General features: G+C 42.3%; 1 protein-coding gene across 3 annotated transcripts in view; it reads right to left on the minus strand.

The window, feature by feature from the left end:
• DDX4 (DEAD-box helicase 4) overlaps positions 1–24,323 on the minus strand; it is a 104,035-nt gene that overhangs the window by 57,184 nt on the left and 22,528 nt on the right. The window contains exons 4-8 of one of the 3 annotated variants that reach the window (XM_054032238.1): positions 23,865–23,939; positions 19,982–20,023; positions 16,756–16,800; positions 5,061–5,156; positions 4,615–4,692 (exon numbers count right to left, since the gene is read on the minus strand). In XM_054032238.1, the coding sequence (XP_053888213.1) occupies positions 4,615–4,692; positions 5,061–5,156; positions 16,756–16,800; positions 19,982–20,023; positions 23,865–23,939 (336 nt within the window). The remainder of the gene's footprint in view (positions 1–4,614; positions 4,693–5,060; positions 5,157–16,755; positions 16,801–19,981; positions 20,024–23,864; positions 23,940–24,323) is intronic. The other 2 variants (XM_054032239.1, XM_054032240.1) reach the window with 2 other exon arrangements.

The following is a 24,323-nucleotide window of genomic DNA, read 5'->3' on the forward strand; positions in this document are numbered from 1 at the left end:
ATACTTGGAGGTTGAGGAGTAACCCAGTTTTAACGACTCTCAGAGCACACACACACAAAAAACACTCACCCAAACTCTGTTGGCTTGCATATTTCCAATTATTGGAATCTCGCACCACAGTGATGCTTTTTCTTGGCAAATTGTTCTATGATACTGTTCAGCTCCAATCTTGCTGTCTCATCTTTCTCAGTTGCAAGGAGAGCAAGGTCACTCAGCTGTGTCTGACACAGTGCTGAATGCATTGGTGAGAGTCAACACAATATTTCCGGAAAAGCATCATAATGTCAAGTTCTCTTGAAATTCAAGTAGCTCTGGACTCCAAATGACAAACTAAACACCTCCGCAGCATTTGCAAAGTAAGACATCTTGAAAGACTCATGAACCAAGTCTAAAGAAAAATATGACTATTTTCCCATGAGTTTAAGAATTTCCTCCTTTGACTCTTCTAAAGCTATATTTTGAAGTCGACAGGGATGGAGGAACCAAATAGTGTAGCTATCTGTTGAAATCCCTCACATTGAAATGTTAGTTCCCCAATCATGCCAAAACCTTGAAGCATTTCCTTTGATGGTTATGCTTGACTTAACACAGAATCATGTGAAATTTTGTCATCCTTGCAGCATACATGTTTATTCCTGTGGCTTGGATAGACTGCATTTTCAAAACCCATTGCTTCCCACTGTTCTGAGATTCTTTTACAATTTCCTTCAGATCTGAGTTTGCTGAACTCATTCACCATGTTCTCAAATATCTGTAGGACTTGGAAAAGGTAAATTTTCTTTGACTGAAGGATTCCAGAGACTGCAGTCCTGATAACTAAGCTCCCATGCCATAACAACCTGAGGAAGAACATCCAATCCAACAAGGACAGTTTGCTTTTTGCTCAAGGTATGTCCTCACTCCTTCTGCATTGAGTGACAGTTTTATCTTCTAAGCATTCAAATATATTCTGAAAATTTACTATCATTGCCTCAGCGGCTTTCACTTGGGTTGCCCATTTAGTCTTGCAGAGTACTTTAGATGTACAGGTCGTCTTCGTTCTTCAGAAGCCTGTTCATTTTAATCTGCTGCATCAATCCTGTCAACTTCTTCAGAGGCCTGAAGTACATCAAGTTCCTTTACTCTTTACAAAACTGTACTCTCTTGAGTAAGAGTTTGAAGATAAAGACAATTTTTAGACTTCATTAGTTTTTGCCCATTGATAGAATCTGAAATATTTATATATTTCCTGCAAAGTTGTGAAGAAAACCATCAGGTCTATACTGGCTTTACCTTCAGTAGCATGAATCAAAACTAGGTTAATCTGATGTCTGGGCAATGGTTACATGGTGCATACACTATCTCCCTTACCTTATTCTCTCATATTTGCTTGCAATCCCCCATGAGCTCTGCCATAACACTAGCCATCACATCCCTGGCCAGACATGTATTTGGGGTTTAATCCATACTTGCAGAATAAAACATTAGTTAACTGATCAAACAAGGATTCAGCATCTGCCTCACTTACTGCTATAAAGCTAATATCCATGGTTGTATCTGCAATGACAGTAAAATGAAAACTTAACTTCTTTGCAACTAATAAGTATATGTCTCCTAGTATATGATGTTAAGAGACTTAGTTCATCAGTAACTGTCTTGCTCAAGTACTTGATTCTCTTGGCGTCACTGACATGATGGGCAAAAGTTGTACTAGGTCTGGCAAGTAGCTTAAGGATGCTCAAGTAAACATCACAATTGTTGCTCTCCAGCACTCCACAGTGGCTGTGGAAGGACTAAAATTTTGACCGTGTCAAGCAATATTTTAAGTATTTCTTGCCATTCCCTAATATTTTCAGATCTTTGTTTATCAAAACATGCATTGATACTATGACCCTATGAACAATATACTAAGCCACTGGATATGCAAAACCTTCAAGCAGTGCATTTTTCATTCTGTAAATGAAAATGAAAAATGGCAGTTTGTTCGTTTGGGCTCACAAGAACCAATCATACAAGGATACGCAATCGATCAGGTTATAAAGCTGAATCTTGAAAGTAACTTATCAGATGGGGACTTGAAACCTATTTCAGCAGGAAGACTGGTTTGTCCTGTTTCGTTGCTGACCTGCTCATCTACAAGGCCCTTGGTTTTGTTCCCGTCAAGTCTGTCTACAGGTTTTAAACAATTAGCCTACCAATCAGCTTTCAGATCTCACACCTGAGGCTTCAAATTCTGTAACAGGAATGTACAAAGACATAGGGATATACAACACTTCCTGGAGAATCAACACGAACATAGGAAAATTACCAAAAATAGCTAATTGAAGATGGGAGTGGGGGAGAAAACCTTTCAGAAAAAGAATGTAGGGACTGGGGAAAAAAAGTTTGTAGGCCCCAGACATCAAACCCGTGAAGTTCAGCCCTGGAACAGTAGCTAAAGACTAAGGCTGCCAATTAATTACTGTTAACTCAAGCAAATAACTCAAAAAATATTAACTTGATTAAAAAATTAATCGTAATTAATCGCAATTTTAATCACACTGTTAAACAATAATAGAATACCAACTGAAATTTATTACACATATTTTTGGAGGTTTTTCTATTTTTCAAATATATTGATTTATATTACAACACAGAATACAAAGCATACAGTGCTCACTTTATATTATTTTTTTATTACAAATATCTGCACTATAAGGAAGATAAACAAAAGAAACTGTTTTTCAATTCACCTCATACAAATACTGTAGTGCAATCTCTCTCATGAAAGTGCAACTTACAAATGTGTATTTTGTTACATTACTGTACTCAAAAATAAAACAATGTAAAACTTTAGAGCCTACAAGTCCACTCAGTCCCACTTATTCTTCAGCCAACCGCTAAGACAAACAAGTTTGTTTACATTTATGGGAGATAATGCTGACCTCTTATTTATAATCATCTGAAAGCGAGAACAGGAGTTCACATGACACTTTTGTAGCCGGCATTCCAAGTTATTTACATGCCAGATATGCTATGCATTCGTATGCCGCTTCATGCTTTGACTTTATCTTGTTACAGTGCAAATATTTGTAATACAAAATAATATAACAAGTGACCACTGTACACTTTGTATTCTGTGTTGCAATTTAAATCAATAATATTGTATATACTCGTTCATAAGCCGAATTTTTTTAGTAAAAAAGAGAATCACCAGAGATGGGGGTCAGCTTATGAACGGGTATAGAGAGGGAGAGATGGGACACAGCCCCTTCCTCCAACAAAGGGAGCAAGGAGAGGCAGCACAGCGAGCAGAGACAAAAGGGAAGAGGCGGAGCCAGAGTCTCTCCGCTTCTGGCCACACTGCTCTCCTCCCAGCCTCCGAAGCAGCTGCAGCTCTGGGGCTGCAGCTGCGCCGCTCAGTCCGGCCCGCCGGAGCAGCTCCAGCCAGGTCAGAGACATCCTCCCTTGGCCCATCCCAAATAAGGTGGGAAGGGATGGGATGGGGAGAGTGTTGGGGTCCCGGGTTAGGGGTGGGGTCATGTGTGGATGGTCACAGGGTTCCTCCCTTGACTCCCAGCTTCTCCCCTGCCAAAAAATTTCCCCACCAGTTGCTGTCCCGGCCCTTCAGGGTAAGCAGCTGGCACACCAGGACACTTTGTTTACTTAGGTTTACCTATGTGCCTGTGGACGCTTGAGGTAAACAAACCATCTCAGCCCACCAGCGGCTTATCCTGGGCGCCAAAGTTTGCTGACCCCTGAATTATAGGGTCGGCTTATGAATGGGTTATAAAAATTTTCCATTTTTGCTTATCCACCTTGGCGGGGTCGGCTTATAAACGAACCAGCTTATGATTGAGTATATACGGTATTTGAAAATGTAGAAAACATCCAAAAATATTTAAATAAATGGTATTCTATTATTAACAGTGCAATTAATTGTGATTTTTTTTAATTTTGCAATTTTTTTAATCGTTTGACAGCCCTATTCAACAGCCATGCCAGTAATAGTTCTATTGTCTGATAATAAAGAATCAGACCACCAGCTCAGATATCCACCACCACAATAACCAATTGCTATACCCTGCTGAACAAACATTCTGAAAAACTGACTAAGCTAGTTGCCACCTACAATGTAAAGACCTGAAACACTGATTCTTGGAGGACCCATAAATTTAAAGTACTAATTCTAAACCAGTGATCAGGAAGGTGGTGTTTCAATCCTTAGAAAGTGTTGAGTAGTTAAAGGAATCCAGCCTGCTTTTTTGGGGGTAGAGGACATCATCATTCCAATGAGTGATTCATGTATTCTAGTAAATAGAAACCAGCAGGGCTGGGAGCATACATGTAGTTGTATAAACAAATCCAATGTCAGTAGCAACAAAATAATTCTATAACCTGGATTCTGCATGTGATACCCCAGTTGCAGACACCCTGCTTTTCTCTTTAAAAGAGGCAAGACCAAAAGCTTTCCAGGCCCCTCCTATGTCTGGTAGGTTTCTTCTGTGTTTGAGTGTAGAGATAAACTAAGTTAATACAGCTGTAGGCTAAAGAATGCTTAGGGTTAGTGAAGAGAATGGAGTCGAGGAGCAAGCAGCTCCAAATAAATCACAAAAAAAGATTTAAATAAATACTTTACAGAAAGTATAATCTTACCTGTAGGACCTCCAAACCCTCCTCTCCTAGAGATAAAGACGCTATCAGACTGCTGTCCTCGTTGCTCATTTTCATTATCTGTAGTAATTCATACCCAAAGTAATCAGAAAGTAATTATACAAAGCATAAGTGTTCAAGCCTGAATTAGCAATTTCAACTCAATGAACTAAAAAAAAAAAAAAAAAAAAAAGTGGCAATCCCATCAGGTTATCATTTATAAAACTATATTATTCCTAAAAAACTCCCACTCTGCAATATCAGAAGTGAACCTGTTCATGTACATTTTAAGTTTCCATATATTTCTGAAGCACCAAGACCATTCCATAACTTGTACCTTCATTTATTCCTAAAAATCTTCTGGGAAAGCCCTCTGTCTACTCAAGTAGTAATTGAATTGAATTTTTGCTCCATGATGAATACAAAAAGCTGAATGCCATACAACTTACTTTGACTTTGTGCAAATCCTATATGGCCACCTCTGAAACCCCCTGCAACACCTCTTCGTGTGCCAAGTCTTTCTGAATAGCTTCCTTCCTGGAAACCTACAATACAGAATAACAGCAATTTAGCACCTTAGTTTACACTATTATTTTGCATCCGCAGACTTCAAAGCACTTCTTAGAAAGGAGAATAAACATGATCCCAAAATTACAAGTGGGAAACCTTAGGTGCAGTGATTTGAAGCGACTTACCCGCAGTCTCAAAGAATCAGGTCCTTTTCAGTATGCTACTCTTTACATTCAAGCAAATTTATATAAAAGCTATTCTGAAGCAATTATTACAGTTCGCAAGACAACAAGAGTGAAAAGCTACCCTTTTTGTTGGTATTCTTTCTTGGTACTACACAGTGACAGATTATACAAGTGGAAGGAATTAAGGCCTTGGAGTATTCTTCCATACTGCACTTCTACATTTGTGGATTAAGATACACAACTCCCTACCCTCCAGTCTCCCACTTTGGTACAGATTCTCCAATGGTTAAACCAGAAGACAGTCAGATCAGGATACTATACCTATCTCCATCACAGTACATGACACTTCTAATGAATCACTTGTCTCAATGCACCAATAATGTAATGAAGTATTCTCAGTTTATTAACTGTCTAATCCTGGGTACCTGTACTTTTATTTGATTTTACTTGTGAAAAAACGGCTAAGAATATGGAATACAGTACAGCAGATAATTTCAGATTTCTGGTACCAAAACTTCTTGTCAAGTTAGGGTTTTGGATGACACCACCAAGAAAACCTTGCAAAGTGGAGCGAGGTTAAGTGTGTCTAGGAGTCCTTTCTGTTGTTCACTAGAAAATTCCAGACAGGTGAAGAGCACAGCTGCAGCAGATGAGCTGTAAGAGGAAGGAATTTGAGATCCCTTCACTCTGACACAGTACATATAAGAACACAAGCAAGGTCTTTGGCTGGGAAACCAAGAGGTTCACAACATCTGAGAATCAAACTGTCTGGACCACACAGAAGCGATCAATATCAGCGTCCTGTATAATCTTGAAGAGCACTCTAGAAATCAGTGGGACTAGTGAGTAAGCATACATCAGAGATGATCACATGATTAAGAAAGCATCAGACAGGAATTCTGAACTCAGATCTCTCCCTCAAGCCAAAAGCCTGACACTTGTTTTGCACTGCAAACTGGTCCACTCAAGAGTAGCCCACTCAAAGGAGATGTGCTGGAGAATGGAGTCTGATCTCACGCCTGTGACTGGAAAAGAAGGTCTGCTACACTGTCCTGCAGGCTAGTATGCATACCATCAAAAGGGAGATTTGGGATCTGATGCATTAGCTCCATAGTCTGATTGCTTCTTAACTTAGGGGGAAGATCTCACCCAGTGCTGCAGGTTGGCATAGACCATGGTATGCATATTGTCCATTGTTATCAGTATAGAACAAGTGATGGAAAACTCAAAAGCTTTGCGCACTGCTCCAAGTTCCCACAGATTGATATGCATCTGTGTCTCTCATGCAGTTCGAAGGCCCTGCACTCACAGACCTACATGATGCTTGGTAGGGGCATACACTGACCTCAGCCAGACCTACATGCATCCAAAGGCATAGTCTAGCATATAGCACAACGAAGGGCACAAAGTCATGTGCTTAAGTAGGTGAGAAATCCTCACTGTGGTCTCTGGGTTAGATTCCAACTGTGCTAAGATTATCATTGATAAACTTAACATTGACAAGTCACTGGGACCAGATGGCATTCACCCAAGAGTTCTGAAAGAACTCAAATGTGAAGTTGCGGAACTGTTAACTAAGGTTTGTAACCTGTCCTTTAAATCAGCTTCTGTACCCAATGACTGGAAATTTGCTAATGTAACGCCAATATTTAAAAAGGGCTCTAGAGGTGATCCCGGCAATTACAGACCGGTAAGTCTAACGTCTGTACCAGGCAAATTAGTCGAAACAATAGTTAAGAATAAAATTGTCCGACACATAGAAAAACAAACTGTTGAGCAATAGTCAACATGGTTTCTGTAAAGGGAAATCGTGTCTTACTAATCTATTATAATTCTTTGAAGGGGTCAACAAACATGTGGACAAGGGGGATCTGGTGGACATAGTGTACTTAGATTTCCAGAAAGCCTTTGACAAGGTCCCTCACCAAAGGGTCTTATGTAAATTAAGCTGCCATGGGATAAAAGGGAAGGTCCTTTCATGGATTGAGAACTGGTTAAAAGACAGGGAACAAAGGACAGGAATTAATGGTAAATTCTCAGAATGGAGAGGGGATCCTCGGACCGATCCTATTCGACTTATTCATAAATGATCTGGAGAACGGGGTAAACAGTGAGGTGGCAAAGTTTGCAGATGATACTAAACTGCTAAAGATAGTTAAGACCAAAGCAGACTGTGAAGAACTTCAAAAAGATCTCACAAAACTTAAGTGACTGGGCAACAAAATGGCAAATGAAATTTAATGTGGATAAATGTAAAGTAATGCACACTGGAAAAAATAACCTCAACTATACATACAATATGATGGGGGCTAATTTAGCTACAACAGGTCAGGAAAAAGATCGTGGATAGTTCTCTGAAAATGTCCACGCAGTGTGCAGAGGCGGTCAAAAAAAGCAAACAGAATGTTAGGAATCATTAAAAAGGGGATAGAGAATAAGACTGAGAATATATTATTGCCCTTATATAAATCGATGATACTCCTTCATTTCGAATACTACGTACAGATGTGGTCTCCTCATCTCAAAAAAGATATACTGGCACTAGAAAAGGTTCAGAAAAGGGTAACTAAAATGATTAAGGGTTTGGAACGGGTCCCATATGAAGAGAGATTAAAGAGGCCAGGACTCTTCAGCTTGGAAAAGAGGAGACTAAGGGGGGATATGATAGAGGTATATAAAATCATGAGTGATGTGGAGAAAGTGGATAAGGAAAAGTTATTTATTTATTCCCATAATACAAGAACTAGGGGTCATCAAATGAAATTAATAGGCAGCAGGTTTAAAACAAATACAAGGAAGTTCTTCTTCATGCAGTGCACAATCAAATTGTGGAACTCCTTGCCTGAAGAGGTTGTGAAGGCTAGGACTATAACAGCGTTTAAAAGAGAACTTGATAAATTCATGGTGGTTAAGTCCATTAATGGCTATTAGCCAGGACGGGTAAGGAATGGTGTCCCTATCCTCTGACTGTCAGAGGGGAGATGGATGGCAGGAGAGAAATCACTTGATCATTGCCTGTTAGGTTCACTCCCTCTGGGGCACCTGGCATTGGCCACGGTCGGTAGACAGGATACTGGGCTAGATGGACCTTTGGTCTGACCCAGTACGGCCTCTCTTATGTTATTATCAGGTTCTCGAACCAGTCCGCAGGCAGAAAGGCTGTGGACTTGTTGAAATCCAACCCTGGAATATTTGAGCAGTAGTTAGGTTGGACTTCTGCATGCTGACTTTCAAGACCAGATGCACTGTAACTGCTAACACCTTGGTGAATGCCCTCAATGCAGTCAATAGTCCAAAGGTAGCAACTCAATAGTGAAAATGTTCATGACCTGTCACCAACCCTTAGGTACTTCCTGTATGATGGAACAGATATATGGAAGCATGCATTTTGGAGGTCAAGAGATGCAAGTCAGTCCCCGGATCCAGGGAGATCATTATCAAAGCAAGCATAATCATCCTGAACGTCAATCTATGAACATGTTAAGTGTCAAGTCCAAGATGGACTGTCATCCCCTTTTCTTTTTGGGGATGACAAAGTATTTGCTGTAGAATCCCCTCCTTAGGTATTGACGTAGGACCCTTTCTTTCACTCTAAAAGAAGCTAGAGGACCTCTTGATGTAGCAGATCCTCCTAAAACAGATCCTTGAAGAGAGATTGGGAAAGAGGGTTGGGAGTATGCACAACGTGAACCTGGACAGAGTATTCTGTTGTAATCGTATCCATAACTCACTGGTCTGAGGCGACGCAAGAACATGTGTGCCTGAGAAGGGCTAGATGGTCCCCAAAAGAAACTCAGTGGTTCTGGATCAATGGGAGTAAGTTTGAACCTTCTGACAGTCCCATCAAAACAAATGTAGATATAGAACATTGTGGGTTCTATATTATGTTTTGCTGGGATGGAGACTGCAATGAGTGAGCTGCAAAGGTTGTCCATGTCCTCTGGAAACTGGAGAGATACCTGTTTCTGGAAGGATCAGTCAGTCTTTGGTGACAGGAAGAAGATAGAGCTGATCTTTATGAGATGTATAATTGTGGTCTGATGTGCTCTCTTTTAGGGACTAATGTGAAGACCCTGAGGGATCTAAGTTGCCTTGGAGTGCTTCAGTGTGTGAAGGGTTTCATCAGTTTTGGAGCTGAACAACACTGATCCTTCAAAGGGCAAGTCCTCCATTGTAAATTGCACCTGCAGGTTAAGCCCTATCCTTGCAGCCACAAACCCTCTTCCCAACTACACCTCTAGTCACCGAGTAAGATACTGTATGCAATACATCCAGCGCAGCTGAGAAGCTCGTCTTGGCAATTAGATGGCCTTGTTGACCACAATATCAAACTCTTCCCTTTGCATCTGCTAGTAACTTGTTCATAAAACACATGAATTTTTCAATTCAATCCAGGAAGTCATACTTACCCATCAGGTCTGGTAATTTTTAATACAGCATTGCAAACTAGTGGCCAAATAAACTATCTTTTAGGATCACAGTCTTTTGTTCTGATGTGTATGATGGGTTGATATACTGATTAATCAATCTTAGACCACAGTGGTCAATAATGGTTTGGTCTCCTGAAGGCTACAGCATCAGGAGTATCATCATCAATATGATTAAAATGAGACACCCTAGAAGTACATGAGAAGTGCAATTTATCAGAAGTCCCTTTATTAACGTATCTACCAAGCAGATAAACAATCCCACAAACAATGGGACTGTTGTTCTTCGAGATGTGCTGCTCATGTCCATTCCAATAGGCGTGTGCAAGCACCACATGCATGACTGCTGGAAAGCTTTTCCCTTGCGGTACTCGTCAGGTCGGCTGTGGAGACGCCTAGAGTGGCATCTTTATGGCGGTGTATATATGTCCCTGCTGGCCTGCCGCTGGCTCAGTTCCTTCTTGCCGGAGTACTCAGACAGTGGGGAGGCGGGAGGGATTTGGAATGGACATGAGCAACACATCTCTAAGAACAACAGTTACGAGCGGTAAGTAAGTGTTTTTTCTTCTTCGAGTGATTGCTCATGTGTATTCCAATAAGTGACTTCCAAGCAGTTACCCCGGGGAGGGGTCGGAGTTCACCTAATTGCCAAGTGCAGGACAGCTCTACCAAACCCAGCATCATCCCTCACCTGCTGGATAATGGCATAGTGGGAAGTGAAGGTGTGAACTGAAGACCAGGTTGCCGCCTTGCAAATGTCCTGGATAGGGACCTGCGCCAGGAATGCTGTGGACGCCACCTGCGCTCTGGTAAGAGTGCGCCTTAAGCGGAGGGGCTGGAACTTTAGCCAGGTCATAGCAAGTCCTGATGCAGGACGTGATACATGACGAGATGTGCTGTGATGAGATCGAGAGCCCCCTCATTCTTTCAGCGATAGCAATGAAGAGCTGCGGTGACTTACGAAACAGCTTTGTGTGTTCAATGTAAAATGCTAAGGCACGTGTAACATCCAATAATGGAACATGCGCTCCCTGTTAGTGGCATGGGGTTTAGGAAAGAACACAGGTAAAAATATATCCTGGTTCACATGAAACTGGGAGACAACCTTAGGCAGGAATGCAGGATGGGGGAATAGCTGCACCTTGTCTTTATAAAATACCGTATAAGGTGGTTCGGAGGTCAGTCCTTTAAGTTCGGATACCCTTCTAGCGGAGGTTATAGCCACCAGAAAAGCCACCTTCCAGGAAAGGTAGGACAGAGGACAGGTAGCCATGGGCTCAAAGTGGGGCCCCATGAGTGAGGACAGGATCAGGTTGAGGTCCCGGGGGGAACGGGCTGCGTAATGGAGGATAAAGTCTGTCCAGGCCCTTAAGAAACCTGCTCACCATGGGATTACCGAAAACTGATGCCCCCCGTCGTTCCCGGGTGAAAAGCCGAAATGGCCACAAGGTGTAGCCTCAGGGATGATCTTGCTAACCGTTGGTGCTTGAGATATAAAAGATAGTCCAAAATAAGGGGAACTGGGCCTGATTATGGCTCAGTTCCCCTTTGGTCGAGATCAAATGGCAAAATGCTTCCACTTATCCAGGTACGTGGCTCGAGTGGAGGGTTTCTTGCTTCCTAACAGGACCTCCCTCACTGAGTGTGAGCACTGAAGCTCAAGAAGGTTTAGCCGTGGAGATTCCACAACATGAGGTGGAGGAACTCGAGGTTGGGGTGCTGTACACGGCTGTGGTCCTGTGTGATTAGGGTCAGACAGAGAGGGAGCGCTAGTGGTCTGTCCACTGAGAGGTTCAGTAACATGGTGAACAAGTGCTGGTGAGGCCACGCTGGTGCTATGAGGATCAAAAAAGCCCTGTCCTAACAAGTCTTGAGGAGCACTCTGTATAAGGGTGAATGGCAGGAACGCGTACAGCAGGTGACCTGTCCATGACACCCTTGATCTGGTCCCCAAGAACCGGTGCCATTGACTCCGGCTCCAGTTGCAAAATCGTTGAGTCCAGCGAGAATGGACTCTTCTACCCGGGACAATTTGGAGGAAGAGCTTGATCTCCCCTCCACTCTGGACACAAGAGGCGGCTCGAGACCTCATTGCCACGACAGCGCAGTACCTGGCTAGGCAGGTGCGGGGCCTGACTTTGCAAACTCGGGCACCGCCAGTGGCACCGACGACGGCACCGACTGCGGTGCAATGCCCAGCACCATGGACGATTACGACACCTGTCTCCGCACCGAGGGCGGCACTCATGGTGGCACCACCATTGATTCATCATCAGGGGAAGCCCATGATGTTGCGGTGCTGATCTCAGTCTCAGTCTCCCCGGTACCACTCCCCAGCACCGTCCGGCTCCGCTCCCCCGTGGTCAGGTACAGAATACTCCTCAGAAACAGAATCATCTGTGTCCCGCCACAGCCACTACCGCTCCCAGTCCCGATCACCATTTGATATTTTGTCTGCTTTGTAGGCAGCAGGGGCACTACAGATGGTGTCAGCCAGATCACTTGTGCAGGGTTCATAATGGCTTCATTCATCAGAAGTGCAATCCTTCCCTGAAAAAACAGATTGCTGAATATCCATTAGTTTATGCATAGGTTCCTGGATCTCCTCCACTGGGATTTGTAAGGAATCAGACTAAGTCCTGAAAACCCTGAAAGTCATCCCACTGAGGCATACTGGGGATGAAAAGGAAATCATAGTGGTTCCCAATAGATCCGCCAAGGAAGAAACTCTGTTTGGTACATCCTAGCACTGGGAATAAGGCTGAGCAGGTGGAAGTTCAGAGGCAGATTGCATAGCCAGGGCCTTAGGAAGAGTATTAGAACTATCCAGACCAGCCTTTTGTTACCCTTTCTGCCAGGGAAAGATCAAAGCCCCCCAATATGGCACATTGACAGATGGAGAAGGGCCTGGTGGATATGGTGTTAAACTTCAGCCCATGTCCAGGTGCTACCTGGTGCGCAAGAGTATGTGTCTCACAATGAGTACTTCGATCCTTTATTCAAAACCAAATAAAGGTGAAAGAGAACTACTAGAAGAATACATATGGGAATTTTCCATTCCCTGCCTATTGTCTGACACCAGAGAGGAAGCTGACACGAAGGAACATATCCACTCTAAGTAGGTCCCATAGACACGGGCACTGATGGCAGCACCATCAAGGCACTCTGGGTCACAGGCTGTGTAGCCTACGAAGGTAGTTCTGGCATCAATGGAGATTCCAGCTCCGGCAGCACACCAAGGTCCATCGGTGCCATAAATGTCAATGGAGCCCCATGGCACTGAGGTAGAGATGATGCCATGGTGTCCTGCAGGCCAGTATAGATGCTGAAGTCTGTGGCAGTGGAAGCAGTGGCATCAGAATAGCCTTTGGCCTCCAAACAGCCTTCGTCAGAGCTGATATTGAAGAGCAGAAGGTTAAAGAAGCCAAGTTCTTAGATAAAGCAGCTTTCAGCAGTGGCACTCTCAACAACTAATCCAAGTATAGTCTGCTTGTGCCAAGGATTCCACACATTCATGAGCTCAAGCTTCAGTATAACCACATAAGACCATGAAGTCTCAGATTTGAAGAAAGAGGGTAAACCTCTTCTTTAAGCTCTTTGTTTGGAATCTACTCCTGGGACTCCTTGTGACCTATTCAATTTCTGAGAGTGTCTTATCAGATTTGGTTGATCTTGGAAACAGGACTGAAGATGAAGCACTGAGTCAGCACCCACACTCTTCAGAACAAAGATCATGGTTTTGGGGGGGGCAGGGGGAAGTGCCCTCTTGTGACCGGGGTTCAATGCCAGACTCATGGACTTGCCCATTAAGTGGATTTGTAGCTGGGCTGTGATGATTTTCCTTGGATCAGACAGTCATCAAGATACAGCAACACTATGCCTTGTTTTCTGAGGTGAGCCACCACCACTACTAGGCATTGTTGAAAACCCTTGTGAATGCAGACAAACTCAAGAATCAGACCCTAAACTGATAGTGGTTTTATCCTTCTTGAAACCTTTATGTACGGGGTGTATGGTGATATGAAAGCAAACATGCAAGTCAAGAGCAGCAAACCAGTCCTGTGGCTCTAATGAAGGAATTATGAAGGCTAGAGTTACCACTCTGAACCTGCTGCAACAAATGAAGGCATTTAATGCCCTCAGCTCCAAGACAGGGCAGCATCCTTTTTTCTTGAAGATTAGAAAACAACTGGAATAAAACCCCCTCCCTCTGTACTGAAGCAGTACTTCCTTTACTGCTGCCACAGAAAAGCAATTCCACTTCCTGCTGAAATAGTCTCTTTGAAAGGGAGTCTCTGAATAGAGACAGAGAAGGGAGTGGGTGATAGGGCTGGAATTGTAGGAGGTATATTATTGTTTCTATAACCCAGACATCTGATGCTACCATGCTGAAAGGCTGCCTCCAAACAGAGAGTGGATGAAGATTAAAGATCCATCTGCATCGTTGTAGAGCAGTCGTCTCCAACCTTTTTATGCCCAAGATCACTTTTTGAATTTAAGGGCAACCCAGGATCTACCCCACCCCTTCCCTGCTCACTCCATCCCCCCGCTCTCCATCGCCCACTCTCCCCCACCCTCAACTCACTTTCAGAGGGCTGGGGTAGAGGGTTGGGGTTCAGGAGGGGGTGCAGTCTCTGGGTTGGGGCCAAGGAGTTAAGGTGCAGCAGGGGATGAAGGGTGCAAGCTCTGGGAGGGAGTTTGGGTGCAGGAGGGGGCTCCAGGCTGGGTCAGAGTGTTGGGATGAAGGAGGGGGTTGGAGTGCGGCCTCCCATGGGGTGGCACTTGTCTTGGGTGGCTCCTGGTCCGCGGCGAAGAGGTGCTGCCACTAAGGCCCCACACCACTGCTGGAAGGGGCCAACGCACCTCTGTGGTCCCAGAGAGGGGGGGAGGTAGCTCTGCACACTGTCCATCTCTGCAAGCACCACCCCCACAGCTCCCACTGGCCACAGCTCTCCGTTCCTGGCCAACGGGAGCGGTGTGGGCGGTGTTTGCAGGCAGGAGCAGCGCGCAGAGGGAGACCCCTGCCGCCGGGGCCACTTTGGGAGCAGCGTGGGACTGGGGCAGCGGCAGTGGCTAGTGGCAGCCCTGTTGTGCCACCGGAGATCGCGATCGACTGGGAGATTCTCTAGGATTGACCGGGAGATTCTCTATGATCGACCAGTTGGTGACCACTGTTGTAGAGTGCCTCTAGACCAATCTGTCAACGTGACTGCTTCAAAGTGGTGGCAGGACAGGATGTGGATGTTGAGGCCAAAGGACTCTTCTTTTGAAAGCAAAATCTCCTTCCATGGAGGGTCAGTGGACTTGATAGAGGCTATTACCCAGTATCTTTTACTATGTGGTGCAGGGCAGCTTTCCCTGCTTCCTTCTAGGAGTTAGTGTATATATTCCAAGAGAATAAAGTGCAGCCCAGGATTCCTTGAACAAATGAAGAGCCTCATCTTTCTTCGCAGTGAAATGTTCCACCACTGACTGTATCTCCCTTGTGATGCTGGAAGATAAGTAGAGCATCCCGGCTCCAAACAATTGAAATTTTCATGGAATGGAATGTGGTGTCAGAGGCATCCAGAGCTTCCTGAAGGAATGTCCTGGTTATCCACTGTCCCTCAAATCAAAAATTTAAATTCCGCCATGCCTCTTGCAGTAGTTTGTCAACAAAATCCAGGAACTTATAATAGCAGGATATGATTATATGAGCTAAATACTATCACTTGGTAGTTAGTGATCCTAAATTATAGGCTGGCTAATGATTAACTCCTAACAAATCAAACTGTTTTGGTTCTCTATCCCAGTAGTTCTCAACCTTTCCAAACTATTGTACCCCTTTCAGGAGTCCGATTTGTTTTGCATACACGACGTTTCACCTCACTTAAGAGCTACTTGCTTACATAATCAGATATAAAAATACAAGTGTCACAGCACACCATTACTGAAAAATTGCTTACTTTCTGATTTTTACCATATAATTATAAAATAAAGAAACTGGAATATAAATATTGTACTTACATTTCAGTGTACAGTATGTAGAGTAGTATAAACAAGTCACTGTATGAAATTTTAGTTTGTACTGACTTTGCTAGTGATTTTTATGTAGCTTGTTGTAAAATTAGGCAGATATCTTAGATGAGTTCATGTACCCCCTGGAAAACCTCTGCGTATTCCCAGGGGTACATGTACCCTGGGTTGAAAACTACTGCCCTATCCCATCATTAAAAGGGATAGCCACCGTTAGGAGGAACAGTTTTAAATCCCAGGGATTTAGGGTCCGTCTATACTTACCTCCGGGTTCGGCAGTAAGCAATCGATCTTCTGGGATCGATTTATCGTGTCTTGTCTAGACGCGATAAAATCGATCCCGGAAGTGGTCACCATCGACACCGGTACTACTGCTCCGCGAGAGGAGTACGCGGAGTCGACGGGGGAGCCTGGCTGCCACGTATGGACCCGTGGTAAGTACCTTGTAGTTCGAACTAAGATACTTCGACTTCAGCTACGTTATTCACATAGCTGAAGTTGCGTATCTTAGTTCGAACTGGGGGGTTAGTGTGGGCCAGCCCTTATAATCAGACAGGGCTAAATCCCCAGGAAAAACAAAATCTTCCTGTCAAAACCAAACCAAAAAGAGCTGAACTATAAAAAATATATTTACCAACTCATAAGCTATCCTAACTATGTTAAACCTAACCACACTGTTATTGTCACATCTATCTACGTATCTACACTAAGATTAGAAAAAATAAGTGTTGTGACAGACACTAAAGTTCCATCTCACAGCCCTGGGTAGTAAGAAGGAACGAGGGACGGCTGGGCCCAGTCTACTCTACATGCCCTCAGTAGGAGGGCTTTCAGAGCGCATGCATGGCCTCAGACTCCAAGAGTGAAAAGGCTGAAATCTCTAGCACATGGAAACATGTGCACCAACAGTAGAATTTATATGGACAATCACTCAAAGAACGTTAGACTCCCTTGGAGATAGAAAAAACAGAGCTGCTATCAGTGTCACTTCATCTTTGTGGTCTTACCTCCTCTCCTTGAAAGCGCTCTTGATTGGCCATCTTCAGTAGATTCTTCGAGACAAATGAATTAAAATTAAAATTTAAACAAACTTGTCAGGTCTCTGTGCTGAATTGTACACACCACTAAAAAGCAACAGAGGGTCCTGTGGCACCTTTAAGACTAACAGAAGTATTGGGAGCATAAGCTTCCGTGGGTAAGAACCTCACTTCTTCAGTTGCATCTGAAGAAGTGAGGTTCTTACCCACGGAAGCTTATGCTCCCAATACTTCTGTTAGTCTTAAAGGTGCCACAGGACCCTCTGTTGCTTTTTACAGATTCAGACTAACACGGCTACCCCTCTGATATTACACACCACTAAGGATTTTGGATCTTAGCCTTCAAAGTATTAAACTGGGTTGAAAGGTACACATTAACAGCTAGCGTAATTGTATCAGACAAAACAAATAGTACGTTATTTGCAACACACAAATCACTTGCCACAGCATAGCAACCAACTTCCTACAGCCTTGCTGCATTAAGATCCTACTATCAGGAAACACTGGGAGAGGATGCAAGCAGCATTTACACAAGCGTTCCTGCAAAAACCTGACCGTTTAATTTAATTGTGTGTGTTATAAGTTTGCAGAGTAGATGGAATGGACTGGAAATTAGGCCTGAAGAAACCATTCTACCACTACAGTCAACCAGAATAATATAATTAGAGTGATTTCACTAAGAGACTCTCTTTTATAGCTGTCTTTTAGTAAGTGAACAATTATATGTTGCCTTTAAGTACTGAGGAATATGCTGGATTCCTTCTTCCTATTAATAATTTAATTTAAAATAATCACCCACTTTTACAATGTTTAACCCTCTTTGGTTTAAACCATTGTAGAATACACGCTTATGGTCAAAATAAGACTTGCCAAGTACATAAAAAAATTGTGTTTTCCCATGTTAGTTTTTTTCCTTAATTTGAAATGGAAAATTAGTTAATTTTTTTTTTTTAAATAGGACTGAATGAGTTCTAATAGCTTCTGGAATTGGTTAATTAGGGGCTGCATCTGCTTGAGTGACAGCATTTAACTCTTAGTTTTGGAGGACTTGGAAGCCATCAGGCACTGGTATTTAAGGTGGATGGAAACAAATAGAGGTGATGTTCTTGTGAATTGACTGGCCCTAATAAGGCACATTTCAACTTCTTTTTACATGGAAGACTTGAGGGAATCATCAGTCCTTGTTAAAGATCCTGGGAATTGACAGGATCTTTTTTCTGTGGATACTGGCAATTTTCACAAGTAAACTAGGCATAAGCAAATTATTTGAAAATTTCATATTAGACAAACTTCTATCAGATCCACCAATACCAGGCAATCTCCCTGAGAAAGTGCAGAGAAGGAAAGCTGGAGTCTCCATCTTAAATTTAATCTTCACTGCTCTATTTCACTTCTTTTGGTCTTAGGCAGCTTAAGGGATATCCCTTCCCTTAGGTCTATTTTTGTAGGGAGACAGACACAAATGGAGTCATACTGCTGGCAGGGTTTGGAAGTAGTCTTGGAGCCATTCTCTGATCAAACTTTTCCCATACAGGTTTTGATCCCAGACCTGATAGCTCTCTTATGGGTATCTATTTAAGATACATATAAGGCCACCATTACCATACCATTCAACTGCCTCTATCTTTTTAATATATTTATCCTCAGCAATCTGTGAGATAGGGAAGAACTGTTATGCCCATTTTACAGATGGGGAACTGAAGGGCAAAGATCAAGTGATTTGCCCATGGTTGCATCAGAAGATTGTGGCAGAACAAATAACAACCTAGTCCCATGGTGTCTCAAGTTTGCACCTTAACCACTGGACTATTCCTCTCTCAGAACAAAAAAAAAGCAGCTTTTGCCCATATGAGCAATCCTAATTCTTGGATTTCATCAGAGGTGACAGAATGCTTGGGTCCTTGGTGGCGGTAACTACCACTTTATGAAGCTTCTCTCCAAAGAGGATTTCACCTGAGAATTCTGAAGCAGAGGATTTGTTGAGAACAATTATCTACTGTCCAGAGCGGCTATGGTCTTTGCTGTCAGCCTTGAGTCTATGAACTCAGCAGCTAGGCATATTTTCTCTAGTACTGACTTAAATTTGTCTTGGTCCAGAAAGTACAGGTTCTTTTGGCTGTCACACCAGTACAGTGTAGTTCTAGTCAATCAGTGGTTGCCAATGAATCCCTGATGAAGCTTTGAAGTCCATCAAAGGTGGAGGGTGTCTATTTTTCTGTTTGCAAGGCTTTTTGCGAAGATATCACCCTCAGCATGAAAAATTTTGCTTGTTGCTGCCTCAAAACCATATTTAATAGCTAGAACAGCAATAGGCAAGTTGGAAGTGCTAAACAGTCGCAGACAGAATCTGGCATAAAGGTTGAAAGAGCATGGCTGTCTGAGCTACACTGTTATTTGCAGGAAGAGAGGTACTACCCACATGTCTGGAGGAGAGTTCAGGACCTATAAAAATGAGTGGACAAATCCTGAAAATAATGGCATACACCTAATTCAGTTACAGAAGGAAGCTACAATCATTCTGTATTTGATTCAAAACAAGACAGACAAGACTATAGCTGACTATCACAAGAAACTTCCTCTGAACCACAACCTCCAGAGTTTACTTTTAAAAGTTAGGAATATTCTTTTCTGATAAGCATTAGCTTAATTTTATGCCTTTCTCCAACCAGCAATTAAGACATGTTTTTGCTAAAAGGTTACATTTTATTGCAATGTGGAACAGCGAGTTTTCTCTAAGTTTACTGCTAAACTGCACCCTCAGTTCTGACCATATTTACCCTTTTTGTCCAGATTAAGAATACAGTTTTACACTTAAGATTGGTACTACGAAAAACTGCATTTTTAGCATGTCTAAAAATGTCCCAGTCTTTCAGTTTAAACATTTCATAGACATGAAAACACTCAAAGAAATCTCAACATGAATGCTTTAAGAGGGAACACTGACATACTTTTAATAGGAATTACAAAATACATTGCATAAAACAGCTCAATAATTGCCCTGCAAAGTATTTAACATGTGATCATATCTACACACCAAAATAATGTCATGCACAGCCATATCAAACCACCTACCACACTGGAAAGAGACTGACTGAAAGCTATTATAGTTCAACATGACACATCTCTACAATATGTAGACATGTACTGATGGTGAATTATGCTATAAAAAAAAACAGACTGGAAGAATCAAGCTCACCTCTCTCAAATCCAGAGTTTCTTCTTTCTTCCAATTTATTTCCTAGTGTAGTTATAGGGAATAAGACAAATAAGCTATAGCAGAAGAATCAACACATGTATTACCATAGATTCATAATGATAGTGTTTAAAAGTCAGAAGGGACCATTATGAACTAGTCTGACTATCCAGATAGCCCAGACCACAGAACCTCGCCCAATAATCAGAACGGAATATTAGGATCAGAGTAACCTGAACATGGAGGTCTTTATCAAACCTTTCCACATCAGAGGTACTGAAGGCAAACCAAACAGAATTTTTGCAGCCATTCCAACATCTTCTGTAAAGGTGATGGACGTTTTCTTTTCTTTTTGGGGTGGGATAGGGGCAGGAGAATAGACTAGTCTATGGCATATCAACTCCATTTTTGGAGACCAACTCTAGAATCTCTGTCCTTCAGAGACCACTCCCCCAGGTACTTTCAATTTACATACTCTAGCTTCATCCATGAGAACAGCAACAGTCTCTCTTAAGGCTTTTGCAGCTAGTAACTTCCTGGCAATTGATGCATGCCACTACTGTTATATTGGCCGTTCTTAGGAACACACAATAACCTTTTTTCATGGGTTCTTTCAGGGTAATCAGGGCTAATGGCTGCTTAAATTATTTACCACAAGTCTCAAGGGAACCTAATTTCACCAACGAAACTAACATTTGTTCATTTCAATATCTCTCAGATCAGCAGCAGTTGTGAAATTTAAAATTGTTAATTTCACACTGTTGCTTACAGTTTTGTCAAGACAGCAATAGATGCAGCCACTGGATTTAAAGAACTCAGTTTATTCTTAAGATTTCAAAATATGATGAGGAATTTAAGTTGCAGTAATATTGCAGCCACCATTAAAAGCCATAAAAGTTGAATGAAAAGCATTTTAGAAAACTCTTTTCATCCCCACTTTATATTTTACAAATTTCCACTACAGCTGAAGTTTCTTACACAGCCTCAGCCCTAAAAGTCTTTGGAATAATTTCAACAAAAAGTCAGTCAAGTTATTTTGGTTTTAGAGGAGTGTGAGGGAAAATGCAGCATTACAAAAAACAAACAACAACAAAACCACCACCACACACCTCATCCCTGGTTCTCTTCTCTATCTAAACCATATACATCTTATCGACGTAACCTGTTCTCTGTACACTGATCCCTCAAATCTACCTCTACCCTCCCTTTGGCCAAATTCACATCTTGTCCTGTCTTTCTGACATCTCCTCATGAGTCTTTCAACTCAGCCTCTACACCACTGACACCCTCAATCCAGTCATCCAGGCCCACATTATGGGTGTCAACTTTAATGTTGCACCCTCTCTTTACAGCTCTCTCTTACAAAAGATCCAAGACATATGCGACATACACATTTAACAGTCAGTTGATGCCCATACACCTAATAAAAAGGAAACAAACACATCAAAGTACTTTCCTCTCTCCATATGACCAAAACTCTTGCCCATATCATCGTCTTATGCCTGGACTCCTAATCCGTCCCTGAGTACTGCAACCTGGTCTCCACATTTAAAAAACTGCCATTATTCTCTTCCTGGCTACGCCACCCTCTTCTGAATCCTTCCACTGACTCCCTATCTCCTCCACATCAGACACCAGCTTCCCTTCTTTTACCACTTAGCCCTATCCTAGCTAGCTGTTCTATTAGCTTATTGCTACTTCAAGCACCTTTCCTCCACGCTAAGATTCCCAGCTTTCACTAGACACCAGTTAGCACAAAAGCATTTGAGGGAGTATCCAATATAGCCCCAATGCATAGTGACACTCTGTACCTCAAAGTAGAACCCTGAAATCTCTGTATTCACCACTGTCATATAATTATGACATATTTTGTACAAAGTATGCCATGTAAGGCATCATTTTAAAAGTCTTGATCTGTTGCACATTAATATCCTGTTGGATTACATGTGCTTTCATTATACATGACATTATGAAGCCAAATTGCCATGTATGTTACTGAAATATGTTGTCAGGTTGGGAAATGCCCACAACCAACCTTTCAATTGCAACAAAGAACCAGCCAGAAATATGCTGATAGCCCATTAAAGGGAATCCTCTCCCAGTGGCCATCCCTGAGACTTCTCAGAGAAAGCACATATGCAATGGAGACTGCTTGACCAATCGGGACTGCCTGATCCCCCATCAGAGCAAAGATCTTTCCAGCAAGCTGGAAGAAAATATGAAAGAGGGGAAGTGACAACACTTAGCCTCTTTCCCCCCTCCATTTCAAGACCTGCAGAAAGGTCTGGAAGAAAAAGACCTTGAACAGGGGAAAGGTGGTCCCAGGCTGGAAGTTAGTTATTGAGAAACTGTAATCTGCTTTGTAACATCTGTCAAGGTGATAAAAGCTGTTCGATTCAACTCTTGCGTAGACTAAAAGATTAGGATTTAGAAAGCATGATTACTTCTTATTTTCTTAAAGGTAACATCTCTGAACTTTATGCCAATAACTTAAAATCTTTCTATAGTTAATAAATCTGTTTTATATTTTACCTAAAAACAGCATGTTTTGGTTGAAGTGCTTGGGAAATCTCAATGCAGTTTACAAAGGCTAGTGTGTGTCCTCTCCATAGTGAGGGAGTGGCAAACTGATGAACTTCCACTGCCCAAGGGAGCCTTGAGTATAGCCAAAGACAGTATAGCCCTGGAGTGCAAGACCAGGGAGCTGGGGGGAATTGGCCAGCGTCTCTCTATTGTTGGTTCATGAGTGGCTGGGAAGTCATTCATGTAACTCAGCTGGGTGTGTCCCTGCCTGTGGATGTCTGCATAAGTGCAGTGCCTGTCAGAGGTTTGCAGCTTCACATCAGCATCACAATGTGAGGGACAGCCAGGCAGGTGGGACAGAGTAATAAAACATACTGCAGTGTTAGCAGTACCTTTCCATACAAAGTACAGTGAATACCCGACATTGCAACCAATTTTTAATAGCAACGAGTGTAAATGAAGTATCTGAGAGCTGTATTACTCTGACAGAAAGAAATATTAAATTAACCTACTCGAAAAGTGAAGCAAGCGAAGGAAGCAGATACATTTTGTCTTGTGACAAAATCAAGGTAATTAAAGTTCTCAAAATGTTTTCACATTAAGCTACAACTATTTCACACAGACATCAGTAGCAACATTCAATGATATCTTTGTCTTTTGGGCTGGAGAGAGGGGAAGGCAGCAACAAGCTCTAAACTTTAAGCCAGGTATGGGAAAACAGCAGCATCATACTTAGAAACTCCTAATTTGGAACCCCAGATATGCAAGTAGCACAGGAAAAGTTAAGACAGATGTGATTAGAAACCTTTTTGGTTGTTTTGGTTTGTGGATTCCTCTGTGCTAACCCCAGGTGCTTTTGTTTTGCTTGTAACCTTTAAACTGAACCCCAAGAAAGTTATTTTTGGTGTTTAATCCCTAAAGCCTGAGTTTTCACGTTTGTTTCTTTAATAAAAATTTACCTTTTTTTAAAGAATCCTTTGATTCCAAAGTCCTTAGACAAGGGGTTGGTCTGTGCTCACATTGCTAAGGCAACTGGTTAGTATTTTATTCTCAAGCCTCCACAGGAAAGGGGGTGAAGAGGCTTGGGGGATATTTTGGGGGGATAGGGATTCCAAGTGACCCTTCCTTAAATATTTGTGAAAATCACTTGGTGGTGGCAGCAATCTGTCCAAGGCAGAAGACTGTGCCTTAGAAGAGTTTTAACCTAAACTGGTATAAGATAAACTTAGGGGGTCTTCCATGCAGCTCCCCACATCTGTACCCCAGAGTTCAGATTTGGGGTGGTATACCCTGACAATTACAAATTAAGAATTTACGTGAATACAACAGGACTTTAAACGAACATTAGATAATACAAAACTACCTCTATTCCCAAAACTCCTTCCGATACCAAAGCCACCCCGCATGTGTTGACTTCTGTTACGTCCCACACCAGCATCTGGTGGTAAAAGAAAAAGAATTATTGATTCAGATTTCAATACATTAAGTTTTTCTATTTCAAAATATCCAAGTTAAGACTAAGCTATACCTACAGCCATTAGAGAGATATCAACCCTCAACTCAAGAAATAATCTACCGGTAGTTACTAGCCATGCTAAGAGGAAATGCCTCCCTTCACTTGTGTCACAATATAGTAATGTATAATGGGCTAGGTCTCAGATTTTGGTTTTGTGAGGCATCAAACAGATCACTTTTGATATAGAAAACCAGACCAGATGGACCCATAGTCTGTTCTAAGAAGTTTTTTTTTTTTGGTTCTGAACTACCAAATCCAAAGTGGTTTAAAGTTGTCACTGGAGACATTTACTTTAAATTGCCATGT

Source organism: Malaclemys terrapin, chromosome 6 (assembly GCF_027887155.1).
Source record: "Malaclemys terrapin pileata isolate rMalTer1 chromosome 6, rMalTer1.hap1, whole genome shotgun sequence".
Taxonomy (NCBI): Eukaryota; Metazoa; Chordata; order Testudines; family Emydidae; genus Malaclemys; species Malaclemys terrapin.